Source organism: Ailuropoda melanoleuca, chromosome 6, assembly GCF_002007445.2.
Source record: "Ailuropoda melanoleuca isolate Jingjing chromosome 6, ASM200744v2, whole genome shotgun sequence".
Taxonomy (NCBI): domain Eukaryota; kingdom Metazoa; phylum Chordata; class Mammalia; order Carnivora; family Ursidae; genus Ailuropoda; species Ailuropoda melanoleuca.
This window is the reverse complement of record NC_048223.1, coordinates 87,965,061-87,980,797: the sequence shown is the minus strand read 5'-3', so window position 1 is coordinate 87,980,797 and position 15,737 is coordinate 87,965,061. Positions and strand designations below refer to the sequence as shown.

Here is a 15,737-nt window from a genome sequence, read left to right as displayed (position 1 = left end):
TGGTCAGTCTACCACTGACACGTGTTTGTCAGATTTCTCAGTCGAACAAATATTTGCCAATGTTTGATCCTAACATAAAAGTCAAAAGTCAGACTTACCTCAGATCCTGGTTATAGGCTATTAATGATTAAGAGAGAGATGTGACAGATCCTATCCTTTGATAACCATTTTGTAGGTAGAAGTTTGGGAAGGGACATTAACTCTTTCAGGTAAAAAAGAATGAATCATACACCTAATCAATCTCTGGATTAATCCAGCAGGATAAAATAACTCATAAGCCACTAACTGAACTCTCTCACTGTTGCAATGAAAGGTCTCACAATATAATATCGAAATGAAGATATACTATTTTATTGAAACATCAATGCCATTTAATTAAATTCATCATAAATTATTGGTAACTAATGTTTTAAAGGAAAATGTAGTCATGGGTCATATTTTAAACATGAACAGTCTATGGATGGCTAATAGCTGACACTTTTAAAACAACTGGTATAAAAACCTGGAACACACTAATTTATGAAACAGTAACATTGCGACTTGAAAGGGTTAATGCAGCTCCCCTAACATCTGCCTTATAACCAGAGAGAAGTTTATTTATCAGAGCACTTTGGCTGAATAAAAATTGTAGAAGCTTCTCCAGATTTCAAATTTTAAAGAACGTTTCCTGAAGGAGGTAAGATCTTCACTAAAAAGGTAAAGTAGTAAACCTGGGAATAAAAGGAAGCTTTTCTCTTGCCACCATTAATTATAGAGAACTCTTAGATCATGAAATTGCTAACAGGAGGTATAAAATCATAACAGAAGAAATTCAAAGATGAATATTCAATTATGATCACCTACTATTTCAAATGTAGTCTATCTTCATCTCTTAAGATGCTCTTCATCTTAGGCTCGTAAGCATTAATCATTTACCTAACTATAAATAGGTTAAATGCTTTTTGGTATATTTACCTTTTTTCCTTTGAAGTTGAGGGTACCAGGCTGCTCCAGGACCCCATAATACAAGCACATAATGTTGACCTTGGACCTGTTCCACTGTTAACATAACTTTCCTTTGCTTCTGTCCTCTGTAACTGTATAATGCCTCTGGAAAAGAAATATTTCAGCTGGCATTACTTTATCACACAGGACACCTTACTTTAATGTCCAGTGATAAATGTAATAGTGATAACCGAATGACACACTGCCAAAGTCTTTTATCTTAATTATTTTATAACCTAAAATTTAGACAGTGCCCCAAATATTTACCTGTCAGTATAGTGATATCAACAACTCTTAGTACTGCATGGACTAATACGTCTGGCTGCAGCCGCTCCAAATCTACAAATTCTATACTGTTCATTTTCTGAGGCTGCCTCTGGGGAAGATCTCTGAGATAGGAATGTTTGGAAGACACATATGCCAGTAAGTCTTGAAGTACAACATCATTAACGATATTGGAATCTAGAAAGAAAAACACACACATGTATGAAAGATGGCAAAATTGTATTTTCTTAACAACACAATATTTTCTTAGAAATGTATTTTATGTTGTAAAGTGTGATTGAACGGGAAGTATGCCTTCGTTTCTAAAAATATGTAACTTTTCCTTAAATGTTTAAGTGTAAAAATTAGCTTGAGATTTTTAACCAAGGGAATTAGAATTATTTACCATCTCCAAAACAACTTGCCCTGTTCCCTTCTCAATTCTGTTAATAATGTCATTTTTCTACCAATTAACCAAGACTAGTATCTCAGTTATTTCTTTTGACCCCTCCATTAATTACCCTGTTATACCCAATCAGTTCCCTAATCCCTGCAGTCTGATTTGCTCACACCTTCCCTGACCATCCCAACTGCTGCTATTCTTCCTTGTGACTCTTATGTTTCTCATCTGACATATACTTAAGAGTCACCTATCTGACTCTTTCCCTGAACATGCCTTCCTCTTCCCCACTTCCAAGCCTCTGTCCTCAACACTCTCACTGGCTGCAACCCTGTCATCCTCTCTACCTATGCAAACACTACCCAGAAAAACAACCACTACAGAGGTTCCCAGTGACTTCTTCCTATAGAGAGCTTTTCTCGCCAGCTCTCATCTGGCATTTGAGCATGTGCTACATTGTAATATGTCTCGTGATTGTTAGATCAGTTGTTTAATTCTTCAGTCATTATGTCATTTAGATGTTTTCCTCTATTTTTTAATTATTTGTTTCAATTTTTTCTCTTTTTTAGATATAGTTTATATACAATAAAATGCACACATTTTAAATGGGCAGATTGATGAGGTTTGCTGATTAAATTTTAATTTCCCTGAAAGTAAGGGAGGTATATTTGAATATATAGTGGATTGCTGATCAAAATAAGATCTTAGCAAAAAGCAGTTAAGTACTTTTTAGAAGGCTGGGTCTATTTGCTGATTTCAGGAGGGAAAAAAAATACCAAATGATCCTTCTTTCTTTCCTCCCATTAACATTTTCATCCTAATGTATTTCTTATGCTACACTAAAGCCTCATTATTCATTCACTCATCAGGAGACCATCCACCACGTGCCAGGCATTATGCCAGGTGCTAGGGATACAAAGACATATCTTGTCATGACCCACACTGAAGGAATTATCAACCTTGAGATAGTCAATAACAAACACTGGGCTTAGGGTATAAGACATACATGAAAGCCTTCCCAAGAACACACAAAAACAACCGCCTAGGCAAATTCACATGTATAAAATTCACCCTTTTAAAGTGTATAATTTGGGGCATCTGGCTGGCTCAGTTGGTAGAGCACACAAGTCTAAATCTCAAGGTTGTGAGTTCAAGCCCCATGTTGGGTGTGGAGCCTACTTTAAAAGAAAATCAAAAAGAACTTTTTAAATAAAGTGTATGATTCAGTGTTTTTTTAGTATTTCACGATGTTACACAACTATTACCATTATCTAATTTTAGAACATTTTCATTACAAAATAGTATTTTTCAATGCATAAAATAAGATGGCAAAATCTGCTATATGGAAATATAGCAAATATTTTTCAACAGATAATTTGTTCCTCCTAATGAACTAACATTAAATAACAATATAATATATATATATAATATAATAAAGTATGTAACAACTACTGTAATTTCAAAGTAGTGATGGGCATAAATGACATTCAAGTTATCTTTGACAACTGTCATATGTGATATGAAAATATATGTGCTTTCCATTGGTGACCAAGCCCCAAGCACTGCTAATATTACTGTGGATTGTTGCCTCTTGCATAATGGAAGCAGATGCTCGTTTTTGGTTAGCTATGAGAGAAACTAAAGACGTAATGCTTTCCCAGCAAAGTTCGTGGACACCTTAATGTGGAGGAATCAATTTTCACAAAAGAGAGAGTAGGAAGAACACTTAGGAGGCCAGCGGCCAACCAGCAGGGACGATGAACGCTGGGAACCAGGCAAGACTGCATAAAGGGACAAGGGGTGACAGATTTGTGAAATAGTTCAGAGGTGGACTCCAAGAAACAATGAGATGGAGAGGGTACAGAAAAGATGAAAGATGGCATCAAGATTCCTTGCCCAGCCAAGTGCATGGATAAAAACAAATGTTTTAAGGTTTTTAGAACCTGATACCTGAAATCCAGTCCAGTGAAGATGACTCAATTTCTCCATGACTTTTATGAAGCAAAGGTGATATCACTAACAAAGCAAGGAGCGTAACAGAAAAGAACAGATGGCATGAAAGAGGAATGAGAGCGAGAGAGGACCTGTTAGATTACAGCAAAACCCAACTCCAAGCAGCTCCATCTGGGGCTCCAATTCATCCACCAGACATCCAGATCCCTCTTTCGCAATATTTCCAGCACATGTGGAATCAAAATTCAAATGGGTTCAAATTCTTACTCTGTCAACAATGAATTCTGAGAACTTGCATGTAACTTCTCTGGGCTTCATTTTTTGTCTATAATGTGGAGCTTTTCGGGGAAAATACAAAGATCTCTGATATCCAAGTATTTACTTATCCCTGATTTATAATACAGAAACATGGAATAACTTAGATTCCAATTAAAATAGTCTACTTCACGAAAACATTGTATTAATCTTTGATTTATACATTTAATCACTTCAATTTAATAATACTTAAGATAAATTTATGTCCTGTCACATGTAACACCTCACTAAAATGAGGAAAAAAACAGAAGTCTTCTCTAAAAGAACAATATATTGATCAGGAGAATGTTCTCACGAGCTGTAAGTACTTGTAAAAACAAAAACAATAACCTAACCAAACTGATTCATTCTTTCAGAAGGACAATTATAATATTCTCAAAGTACCAACTGATAACCATTCCCCTAAATCAAATTTAAAAGACTTAGAATATATGTTAGCTACCGGGGCGCCTGGGTGGCACAGCAGTTAAGCGTCTGCCTTCGGCTCAGGGCATGATCCTGGCATTATGGGATCGAGCCCCACATCAGGCTTCCTCTGATGTGAGCCTGCTTCTTCCTCTCCCACTCCCCCTGCTTGTGTTCCCTCTCTCGCTGGCTGTCTCTATCTCTGTCAAATAAATAAAATCTTAAAAAAAAAAAAAAAAAGAATATATGTTAGCTACCAAGCTGTGAAAAACAGGGCAATATAAATTCCTATGTAAGTATAAAGAGAAAGAATTTGAAGTAACTTTTAAAGGTTCTCTAACTAGTTCAAGGGTTTTCTCTTTGTTCTACAAAAACCTGAAGCTTCCCAGGGGTTCCATGTGATAATCTCCATCTAGAATTAGGTCCTAAGATTTTTCTGAAATGACTGAAACAGATCAGCCTTACTTGAACGTAAATCCGTCTTAAAACCAACTCTACCTACAACATTTATCTCCCCAATCCCTTGCAAAATATTTGCATACCATGTTATTTTCATGATTTCAAAATGTTTCTTACTCTTCTATTGTATTTACCTCTATTAAATATGGTGAATTTTACTTACAGCTCATTTAGCTCCATGCAAATATGCTCTCCAAGATGTGGCAACTTCAAATACTCATAATAAAAGATTACACTTACATCTTTTAAAGAAATCCCCAAATTGGAAATTGACTTTTTCCATTTCGTTGCTTCCAGTTTCCAGGCTGTTGTTAACCCACGCCCCTCTGAGAAGTACTTCTACGAACCAGACTGCAGCAGCAATGCTGTCCTTTTGGCCAGGGCCTTGTGGAATCCGGTCCATATGCTGCTTTCCAGTTACTGAGGTTTGATCTTTTCTTCCCCCACCCTCCTGTGTAGTTATTTTATTCATTTGTAATACGGTTAGGTTCATTTGTTAGTGTTGGTGTTTCTTTTGGGCTTCCCCCTCCACTACATTTTAGTTGGTTTTGATGGTTTGCTGTGGGTATAGGAAGCATCACCGTGATTCTCAGCGAGTCATAGCTACACAAAAAGATCCACTCAGAGAAGTGTTACTCCCTTCTCCTCAATGCTGCCCCATGTCCATTCCCTCCTTCTTTCTTTCCCTTTTCCCAACCACTTTCTGTAGGTAACTCATCTCTTTAGTTTCTGTTTTTTCTTTTTTTTTTTTTTTAAGATTTTATTTATTTATTCGACAGAGATAGAGACAGCCAGCGAGAGAGGGAACACAAGCAGGGGGAGTGGGAGAGGAAGAAGCAGGCTCCTAGCAGAGGAGCCTGACGTGGGGCTATCCCATAACACTGGGATCACGCCCTGAGCCGAAGGCAGACGCTTAACCGCTGTGCCACCCAGGCGCCCCTAGTTTCTGTTTTTTCTTTCCTGCATTTTTTTTTGCACAAATGAGGAGATACACATATATTTTATTCCTCCCTCTTTCTTATACAAAAGATACCATACTACATATACTCATTGAGCTTGTGTTTTTCACATACCAGTATGTCCCAGAAATCACTTCCTATCAGTTCACAGAACTCTTTTTCATTCTTTTTCACAGCTGTGTAGTATTTCACCATGGAAATGTACCACAATGTAATCAACCATTCTGCTAGGGGCATTCCAGTTTTTCCCAGTGTCTTGCAATTATAGACACTGCCCTGAATAACCTTGTGCATATGTATTCTCACACTGTTGTAGTTGTACCTTCAGGATAGGTTCCTATCAGTAGGCTTGCTGGGTTGAAAGGTGAGTACGTACACAATTTTGTTAGGGGTCACCAGATACCCCTCCGGAAGAACTGCAGCAATTCTCATGCCCGCTAGCAACATACAAGAGGGCCTGTTTCCCCACAGCTTCATCAACAGCACATGCTGTCATATTTTTTAATTCTTGCCAGTAGGGTACTGGGAAATTACATCTCTGTGTAGCTTTCATTTGAATGTCTCATGTTTTTCCCCCATTTTTCTATCAGGTCCCTTGTCGCTCAGTTTGTAGGAGTTCTCTCTTTATTAGGAATATCAGCCTTTTGTCTAAGGTGTATGTTGAAAATATTCTTTCCAAGTTTGCCAGTTGTCTTTTGACTTTGTTTATGGTGCTACCGGTCATGCAAAATTTTATTTCTCTATAGTCAAATTTTTTATATTTTTTCTTTTCTTTTACTGCTTCCAGATTCTGAATAGTAAGAAAGTTTTCCCTACACCAAGATGATAGAGAAATTTACCTGTGTTTCCACCTAGAAGTTAATGGTTTTATTTTTTATATTTAGATTCTTAATCTATTTGGAGTATATCCTTCTATTTTGTGTGAGATATTATTCTAATTTTGTCTTTTTTCTAAATGACTGCCTAGTTGCCTCACCACCATTTATTAAAAAGTTAACCTTCACCTCAGTGATCTCAGATAACATCTTTGTCATATACTAAATTATATGTATACGGGCCTACTTGTGATCATCCTGCTCTGTTCCCCTGGTTCACTTGTCTATTTACGCACCAGTATCACACGGCTTTAACTATAGAGGCTTTACAGTTTAAAGCCTGTCTGGTAAGCGTGGTTCCTCATTCTTTTTCTTTTTCGGTGTTTTCTTTTTCAGCTATTCTTGCACGTTGTTTTTCCGTATGAATGTTAGTATCAAGCTGAATATGCCATAGCACAGCTTTCTAATATTTTTATTGAGGTAGCATTGAATTTGTGAATTAAGTCATGGAGAACTGACACCATTATAATGTTGAGTCATCTTATCCATGACCCGAATACTGTGTTTCCATTTGTTCATCTCCTTCTTTCTTTCTGGAGTAGTTACAATTTTTTCCTTACACAGGTTTTGCAAATTTCTTGTTAAACTTATTCTGAAGTACCTTCTTTATTGGTTTTGCAGATGAGTTTTTCCCTACCCTTATGCCCTCTGCTTAGTGTCTGTGAATATGAGGCTATTGACTTTTTTTTTAACATTAACTTTCATCTCCTGTTACACCCCTGAACTCTTTTATTGTTTGAATTTATTTTATCTTTGATTCCCTGAAGTTTTTCAGATATGTTATCAAGGCACTTGTACATACAGTTTTTATTCTTTTTCAACCATTCAGATACCTCTTCTTGTCTAGTTGCACTGGTTGGTAACTCTAGTATAATGATGACGAGTAGCAGAGATAGTGGACATCTTTACTTTGCTCCTGATTTTAGTGGAAATACCTCTAGTGTTTCTCCATTAAATAAGATACTGGCATTAGGACTAAATACATCTATTTTATTGTAATTGTAACACTGTTAGATACTGTATTTATTGATACTGAAGGAGAAAGTATCTTTCAATTTCCATTTCCTGGAGTGCTTTTTATGGTAAATGGATGTTAAATTTTGTCAAAGGGTTTTTCAACATCTATGGAGATAATTACATAATTTTTCTTTTATGGTATGGTATACAATATTCATGGATCTTCTAATATTGAACACAGCTTTCCATTTCTGGAAAAACTCTCACTTGATCAATATTTCTTTAATGTGGTGTTAGATTTTGTTTACTAATACTTTATTTAGACTTTTTGTTTAGACTTCATGCACCAATACTCATGTATAATACTGGTCAGTATTTTTATTTGTAATGACTTTATTTGATTTAGGTTTCAGTGTTATATTTGCTTTTATAAAAGGAATTAGGAAGTTTCCTTCTTCAATACTCTGGAATAATTTTTTTTTTACAGATTTTATTTATTTATTCGACAGAGATAGAGACAGCCAGCGAGAGAGGGAACACAAGCAGGGGGAGTAGGAGAGGAAGAAGCAGGCTCATAACAGAGGAGCCTGATGTGGGGCTCGATCCCATAAAGCTGGGATCACGCCCTGAGCCGAAGGCAGACGCTTAACCGCTGTGCCACCCAGGCACCCCTGGAATAATTTTTAAAGCATTGGAACTATCTGGTCTCTGAAGGTTTGGTAGAGTTCTCCCATGCAACTGTCTGGGCCTAGCTACTTTATTGTATGGTAGTTCTTTATTAATTGTCTCTATTTCTTCTATAGTAACTGGTCTGTATAAGCTATATCTCAAATCCATCCATTTCTCATTATTTCCACTGGCCACCCATTATCTCGCAACCTCAACTATTCCAATAACCTCCTAACTCCCTGATTCTGTTCCATGACCAGCCCTTCGCAACCAGATCTATGATATTCTCCATCTTTCCCTTCGTTAGTTTCCTTCATAGCATTAATTATCGCCTGCAAATATTACATTTGCATGTCTGTTTAGTTTCTTCCTTGTCTGTCCTCCACACACAAACATCAGTGCCACGAAGGCCAGCACCAGGTGGACACTGCTCACCACTGTACCCACAGTGCACAGTGCCTCAAATAATGTCACCACTTAATACATATAAACTGCATAGACGAAGAACTCAGCTTTAGTTTTTTATGAGAATATGTTAGTGCTGATTTCCCACTGACTAGGTTCCCTGGAATACAGGGAAATCTCACCCTTCCCAAACACCATTGTTGCTGTTCTCTTCTGCTTACCCTGCCTTTCTTTGAGAATATTATTCATGGGTTGGAATTCCATGCTGTATCTTCCATATATGCCATACAACTTTCTTGTTATTCCAATTAATCTCTTGTATAATCAGTGTTTTTTAGATATGATAGCTATTTTTCTATGACACTGTTTCAGTTTTCTAACAAATATATTTTGCTTATTACTTCTCCCACTAATACCACTATATTGTTCTTATATATTGCATGCAGGTTTGATATCTTATGTTCATTCTCTCATTTATCTTCACAGCAACCTTATAAACTATGTATGTATTTTAATTTCCTTTTCACAGATGAGGAAACGGGGGTACAATGAGGTTAAGTAACTTGCTAAAAGACATAGACTGTGGAAGTGGTAGGGCCAGGATTCAAATCCTGACTCCAGAGACTATAATTACCAGTTTATACTATCTCCCTTACTCTATTTTCTTTTATTTCTTGGAGAAAAAGACAGCTGTGGGCTCTTCACTGAATAGCTTATCTTAAAGAAGAGAAAATGGGTATCAGAGAAGGAAGGTAGTCTTTCCTAGCAGTGGTGGACTGAAGAACAAGGATTCAAACCACAACTGCCTGACTGGAAGGCCCATGCTTTCCTCATTACTTCAAGGGTTCCTAACCAGAGGCTGGGAAATCCCACAAAAGAACTTCAGAGGCCCATGGAACTATTTGGAATTATTTGAAAAATTTTGTGTCTACCCATCTAAGTCCATTTTTCTGGAGAAATGGCCCATAGCTTCTCAAAGAGAGCGAAGACCCCCTAAAAGGTTAAGGACCACTACTATGTGGACTCTAAGAATAAAGTAAGAAAATGGAATCTGGGGGCGCCTGGGTGGCACAGCGGTTAAGCGTCTGCCTTCAGCTCAGGGCGTGATCCCGGCGTTATGGGATCGAGCCCCACATCAGGCTCCTCCACTAGGAGCCTGCTTCTTCCTCTCCCACTCCCCCTGCTTGTGTTCCCTCTCTGCTGGCTGTCTCTATCTCTGTCAAATAAATAATAAATAAAATCTTAAAAAAAAAAAAAGAAAATGGAATCTGAACCCCAATATTTCTTAAAATATTTATGATTTACAATGGATATGTTTATTTTTATAAATTCTATTTTCATTCTTACTAAAGAAAATAAACCAACACTGTCTAGCTAATCTGTTTAGAAAACATTTTGTAAAATTACCATTTTAACTCCTTTTTCTAACATAGAAAAGTGTATATACTTTATAAAACTAAGAAATTATTATATTTAAAAATGTGTCTTACACTCTTCAGACTGGACAGATGAGTAGCTCCCAAGATTTAATAACTGACTGGTAAATGTTGACTGTAGTATTGTCTCACCAATCCAATGATCTTCATAAACAGTAACATCTGGAAAGGAGAAAAAAAAGTTCTTCTGATCATGTCGTAAATTCCTTCACACTGTAATTAACATAGCAATCATCCAAAATATTATACATGTTTCTCACATGCCAGGCAGCTAAAGTTCAAGTGGGTTAAATGATCTGCCTAAAGACACAAAATAATAAAATAGCAATCACAAAATTGCTTCTGTATATTTGAACAATATCAGAATGGAAGCTCACTGCTCCACAGAGCATGGTTTAATGGCTTTTGTTTACATAAGAGAAATGTTCTAATGTCTATTTTGAGAAATTAAAAGGAAATCATTTAGGGCCAGGAAGCCAAGTAATGGTTCCAAAGCACCACGGCCCAGAACAGCAAAGACTCTTTAGTATGCATTTACCCCTTCTGCTATAAACACATAAGAATATAAGGCATTCTTAAAGGACTTTGATTATTTTTCCCCTCAAAAGCAATTTTCATCTCTAGATATTAAAAGTGAAGGACTTTGGAGGTAAGGAACACTTTCCAATAGGAGAGGTCTATGATCTAAGATGCCTAAAGAAGAATCAGAGAGTGGAACTAAATATACCCACAGGTAGAAACAATGCCAAGTAGAGCAAAAACCGTAAGAGACAGATATTGATCCCAGGCAGGATATTATCAGTGCATAAAATGCTAGAGGTATAAAGATATCCTAACAGCAGCAAATTTTTGAGATAATAAGGAAAAACCAGGATGCACACATTCCGAGTACTTACTTCCAAATTGATACCCACACACTCTTTCCAGCTTCAAACCCATTTACCCATTGTATCCACAAATGCCAAAGAGACATTCCTGACTGGATATCCTACTGGTTCCCCAAACCTGCTCTTCTTCTCATATGACCCATCTCATTTATTGGCACTCTGGAACTCGCAGGTAAATTCCAGTGTGAAGCCATCCTGAGCTTCCACCTCTCCCTCCCCACCTTTGTCTCCAAACCCCCACCTGTTGACACTGCCCACAGCCCTGCCAGTACTGTTTTATATCATACATTCCTCTCTCTCCAACAGGTCCCCTGCCCACCTCCAATCCACGTCCCCCAGTGCTAATGAGTGATTTCTCAAGAACATTAATGTGATCCATTGACTGGTTTATAAAGCACTCAGTGGCTCCCCACTGCCTGGCCAGGAAGAGCTAGAACAGCTTTCCAGACTTCTCATAATCTGACCATCAGGATGCCTGTTCTTCAGAAAGAAAAAAGTAAGAAATTTCAAGAAGAGGCTTCGGCAAACTAGATTATAAAACCTAGGTTGGGTTAGTGACTTGCTGATCACTGGTGATAGGGTGGAGTGGAATTCATGGCCCAGCCCTTGCCTCCTGGCTCTCCTGATTTCCTCTCACTGATATGCCCCAGAGCCTTTCCTGTTTGTTCTTGAAAATCTGTGCTTTTCCACAGTGAAGTGCTAGGTGCTCTTGAAACTCTGGCCAGCAGTCTCCCTTAGACAGTCCCTACTTAGAGCACCTCTTCATGCTATTGCTACAAGTATAATGGCGAAAGGTCAGCTATGTCACTGAACACAATGTGACCTGGAATACACCTGCTGCAGAAACACTTTCAGTTTGGGGGTGTATGTCAATAGATAGTATGAGATATCCAACATGGAGATATAATAATATACAACTGGATGCTGTTAATGGGATTTTACCCATAAGTTTCTATGTAAATATAATTTTAGTACTTAATTAGGACAATGGAAAAGTATATTTTTTTTTCCGTGAAGTTTCCATCTGTCCCACACAAACAAAAGAAAACCTATTCAGAAATTGGCGAACCAGAAAAAAAAAAAAAGATGAAGAAATTGGTGAACTAGGTTACTTTTTTACTAAGGAAACAAGGCAAAACAGGGGAAAAAACCTGATTTTTTTAAGGTGCCTCATAGAAATAATCTAAATATCCTATAACAGGAAAACAGCTAAGTAAACCAGTTGAGTCACTTGATAAAAGGTTACCTAGTTGCAAACAACCGTATGGACACTAGAAAAAAAAAGGGGGATGGCAGGTTTGAGTTTCCATCTGCCAGGAAAAGTCCTCCTGTGAGGTTCACCCAGTCTCAGTAATTGCCTTGGTAAAATAACCATGGTCCAGGGCCCAGTTCTCTCCTGATAGTCTGGGAATCTGATTTTGTCAGCACCCCAAAAATAGATTTCAGCTCTGCAACATAAGCTCACATTAAACAAGTTAATGAGACAGACAAAAAACAGAACACCATTTTTGAATTTACAATGAGACATTAATTGCCACAGAAACAACGTCTGCAGCCGATTCTCATGTAGGCAGTTTTACACCGAGGAAGCCAAATCGTAAGCAAAGGGCTGCTTGGTGAGCACCAAATCAGAACAGAGGGAGCAGATGGACTGACTTAACAACAAATAAGACGGCATTGCCAGTGGGACGGGACTATGCTAACCCTGTCGGTTACAATCCCACATATCTCTTTATGAAAGCATGCGCCTGACAATCTTACCTACACACCTAAGGTATAGCAGGCAAGGCTCCCATTCCCCCAGCAAACCACTTGGTAGGAACCACCAATGACTGCCTTGACATTTTCTTTTTCTGAGCTTCTAAGGCTCACCCACTCTTCTTCTCTACCACATTCTTTCTTTAGGTAGGTTATTGAGCTTAATGAGCTCCTCCCAGTCTGGGACTCATTCTTAAAATGATTGGTATCCCTGCTCTAATACACTGCATATTAATTTCCAATTAATGAGGAACATGCAAAAAAAATGTTAGATGTGTTATGTCAGAAAAAGAAGCAGGATAAAAACTCTACGTTCTTGGGGCGCCTGGGTGGCACAGCGGTTAAGCGTCTGTCTTCGGCTCAGGGCGTGATCCTGGCGTTATAGGATCGAGCCCCACATCAGGCTCCTCTGCTGTGAGCCTGCTTCTTCCTCTCCCACTCCCCCTGCTTATGTTCCCTCTCTCGCTGGCTGTCTCTATCTCTGTCAGATAAATAGATAAAAATCTTAAAAAAAAAAAAAAAACTCTACGTTCCTTATGATTACAACCATATAGTAAGAGTATGGCTTCTGGAGTCTAGATGAAATCCCGGCTTTGCCACTTTCTAGATGTGTGAAACTGGGTACACTGCTTTATTTTTCTGGGTCTCAGTCTCCTCAGGGTGAAAAATGGGGCTAATAATCAGTATCTTCTTCATATAGTTGTTGTAATGAATTTATATACATGTAAAGTTTAAAACAGGGCTGAACACAAAGTAAGTTCCCAATAAATATCAACTATTACATATGTATCTGTACACACTTTAAGGAGCAGAGGGAAGATAACTGGAAGGTAACACTCCAAAACTCTCCCGATGGTGATGAGCCTAGTTTAATATCAGCAGTTTTTCCTTCCCATATTCCCAAATGTGAGAGTGTAATTTTAACAATTAAAAACACAATAGAAATTCTCTATCTGTCCCCTCAATAAGAGGGTGATGTGCACAGCATTAGTAGGGATTAAGTAGTAGAAACACTGTCCTTTCATCGTACGCCTGCTAATACAGCTCAAGAAAACTCTTAAGAATAAGACATTCACAGACAAAACCATAAGGAAACAAAGAAAGAGCCTGATGATAGGACCTGAATGCTAACATAGTGAATGAAGGGGAGGAGCAGCCAGGGAAGGCTTCTTCAAGGTGAGTGGAAAGGAGGGACAGAACTAAGAAGGGCTAGAGCAAAGGCCCAGAAATGGCAAAGACACGGGATAGGGGGCAATGGTAAGGAGATAAACCCGGATACTGGAAAGGGATCGATCATGCTGCCTCCCACAGAGGCAAACGGTAAAAAGGGTTAAAGTGGGATGTGGGGGAAGCCTACAGCTTGAAGCTACCACTACCCCATGATGACCTTACCTGTGAGCAAAATTATATCTCCGGGGAACACAGTAAGTGCCCAAAATGCCGCAGCCCTCCACAGAGAGACCTTCTTCTCAATTCCTGACTGGTCAGTTACCAGAATTGTTCCTAAAGGCACTTTAGAGCCGGAATTTGGTCCTGATTTTATACTTATTTCTTTCACATGACATGGAGATAATACCATGACTAAACAATTATACTTCCGACTTTTAGAATCACAATTTCTTATTAATGACGTTTTTTTAATCCCCTTAAATGTAGACACATTCCTCTGGTCCATTGCTGCAGTAGGATCTCCTGCATCAGAGACCAACTTAATTTTCTTGGATGGTTGGAGGACTTTAGACGGGGCTTTGGAATGGCCCAACTTGTCTTCAGAGGCCCAACTTCTTTTCACAAGACTCTTCTGGAAGGTATGTAGTTGGGAACACAGCATTCCTGAGCTATAGGATTCGACACATACATCACTGGGTGGCAGTTTATATTCAAAATTGAAAAGTGCTTGAGATCCTATATTTTCTTCAAGACCTTTATCAGACTTCATGTGAGGGTCGCTACTTTTTGTTTCAGGACAAACAGGACTAAAGAGTTCAAGGGAATGTGCTTGGTTTTGTCCACTTTCACATCCTCCTGCAAAATCATCATTATGCTGAATCGAATCATCTTCAAGTATTCTTATTTCCCTATGACTTGCCTTTGGTTCGCTCTCCATGTTTACAGGCCCCTTCTTGATAAAATTCTGTCCTTTTGACTTCCTTTGAGATAAAAAAGCAACCTGGCTGGAGGTCATTATACTAAGAAATTCGGTATCGGCAGATATTTTAAGGTCTGCGACCTTTCTAACAGCTTCGGACCTTGGTTTATCGTCTGTGTCAGAGGAAAAGAACCTCAGACCCTGGTTTTGTACCTCATGACCCTCTGTTGGCACGCACCGCATTTCGGCGGCTCCCGGCCCTGTAGTAGTCTGTTCCGCACTATGGACCAAATCTAGTGTAGCTGCACATTTAGGATCTAACTGAAAGAAGTTTTTCTGGAAGTTCTGACCACATGTATTTGACTGATCTTTATGCTGTTCATCTGTAAGTTGCTTATTTTCGCTGAAAAGCTTTTGAAACTTTTCTTTCTCGGTTAAACGCTGCACTTGGCCCTTAAATCCACATATTTGCACATCGGAGCTGGCTCTCTCTCTCACCCCTAAAGGGGTACTCTCCTGGGATTCTACAGTCTGTGTTTCAGAAATAAAACGTATAAAGTCTTCTTTCACATGAACAGGTTCACTCACAGAGTTTGTTATGAAGTCAGCGTTACCACGATCTGGAGGGCTGGTAGCTTCTAGAACTTGATAATCTTCAAGAGTTTCGTGCATGCATTTTTCATCCCTCAGATGTAAGGAATGTTGGTTGTATAAAAGCTGAATTTTCTTCCAGGGGTTCTCAGGAGACATTAAAGAAGTTGGTTCCGGTGATACTGTCATGTTCAATGGACCAACTGGAGCACCCCAAAAAATGTGGACTTGAGATCGTCCACTCATAGTTTCTGAAAAAAATTAAAATGAGTATTTTGTCACTAGATTTTTTATATATTGATATTAACTTAGTAATATGCCAAAAGCAAAT

The 15,737-nt window shown here is 38.4% G+C and overlaps 1 protein-coding gene and 1 long non-coding RNA gene across 15 annotated transcripts in view; one reads left to right on the top strand and one right to left on the bottom strand.

Moving 5' to 3' along the window:
* The window catches only part of SHLD2 (shieldin complex subunit 2), a 79,861-nt gene that overhangs the window by 16,228 nt on the left and 47,896 nt on the right, over positions 1-15,737 (bottom strand). For 10 of the 14 annotated variants that reach the window (XM_034662812.1, XM_034662815.1, XM_034662811.1 and 7 more), the window contains 4 exons: positions 14,119-15,657; positions 10,136-10,243; positions 1,252-1,446; positions 955-1,089 (listed from right to left, as the gene is read on the bottom strand). In XM_034662812.1, the coding sequence (XP_034518703.1) occupies positions 955-1,089; positions 1,252-1,446; positions 10,136-10,243; positions 14,119-15,652 (1,972 nt within the window). In that variant the 5' untranslated portion in view covers positions 15,653-15,657. The remainder of the gene's footprint in view (positions 1-954; positions 1,090-1,251; positions 1,447-10,135; positions 10,244-14,118; positions 15,658-15,737) is intronic. The other 4 variants (XM_034662818.1, XM_034662819.1, XM_034662820.1 and 1 more) reach the window with 2 other exon arrangements.
* Positions 610-11,356, top strand: LOC117802713. Its single transcript, XR_004626188.1, has 3 exons — positions 610-676; positions 5,078-5,205; positions 11,275-11,356. It is a non-coding gene; the product is annotated as an uncharacterized LOC117802713 (long non-coding RNA).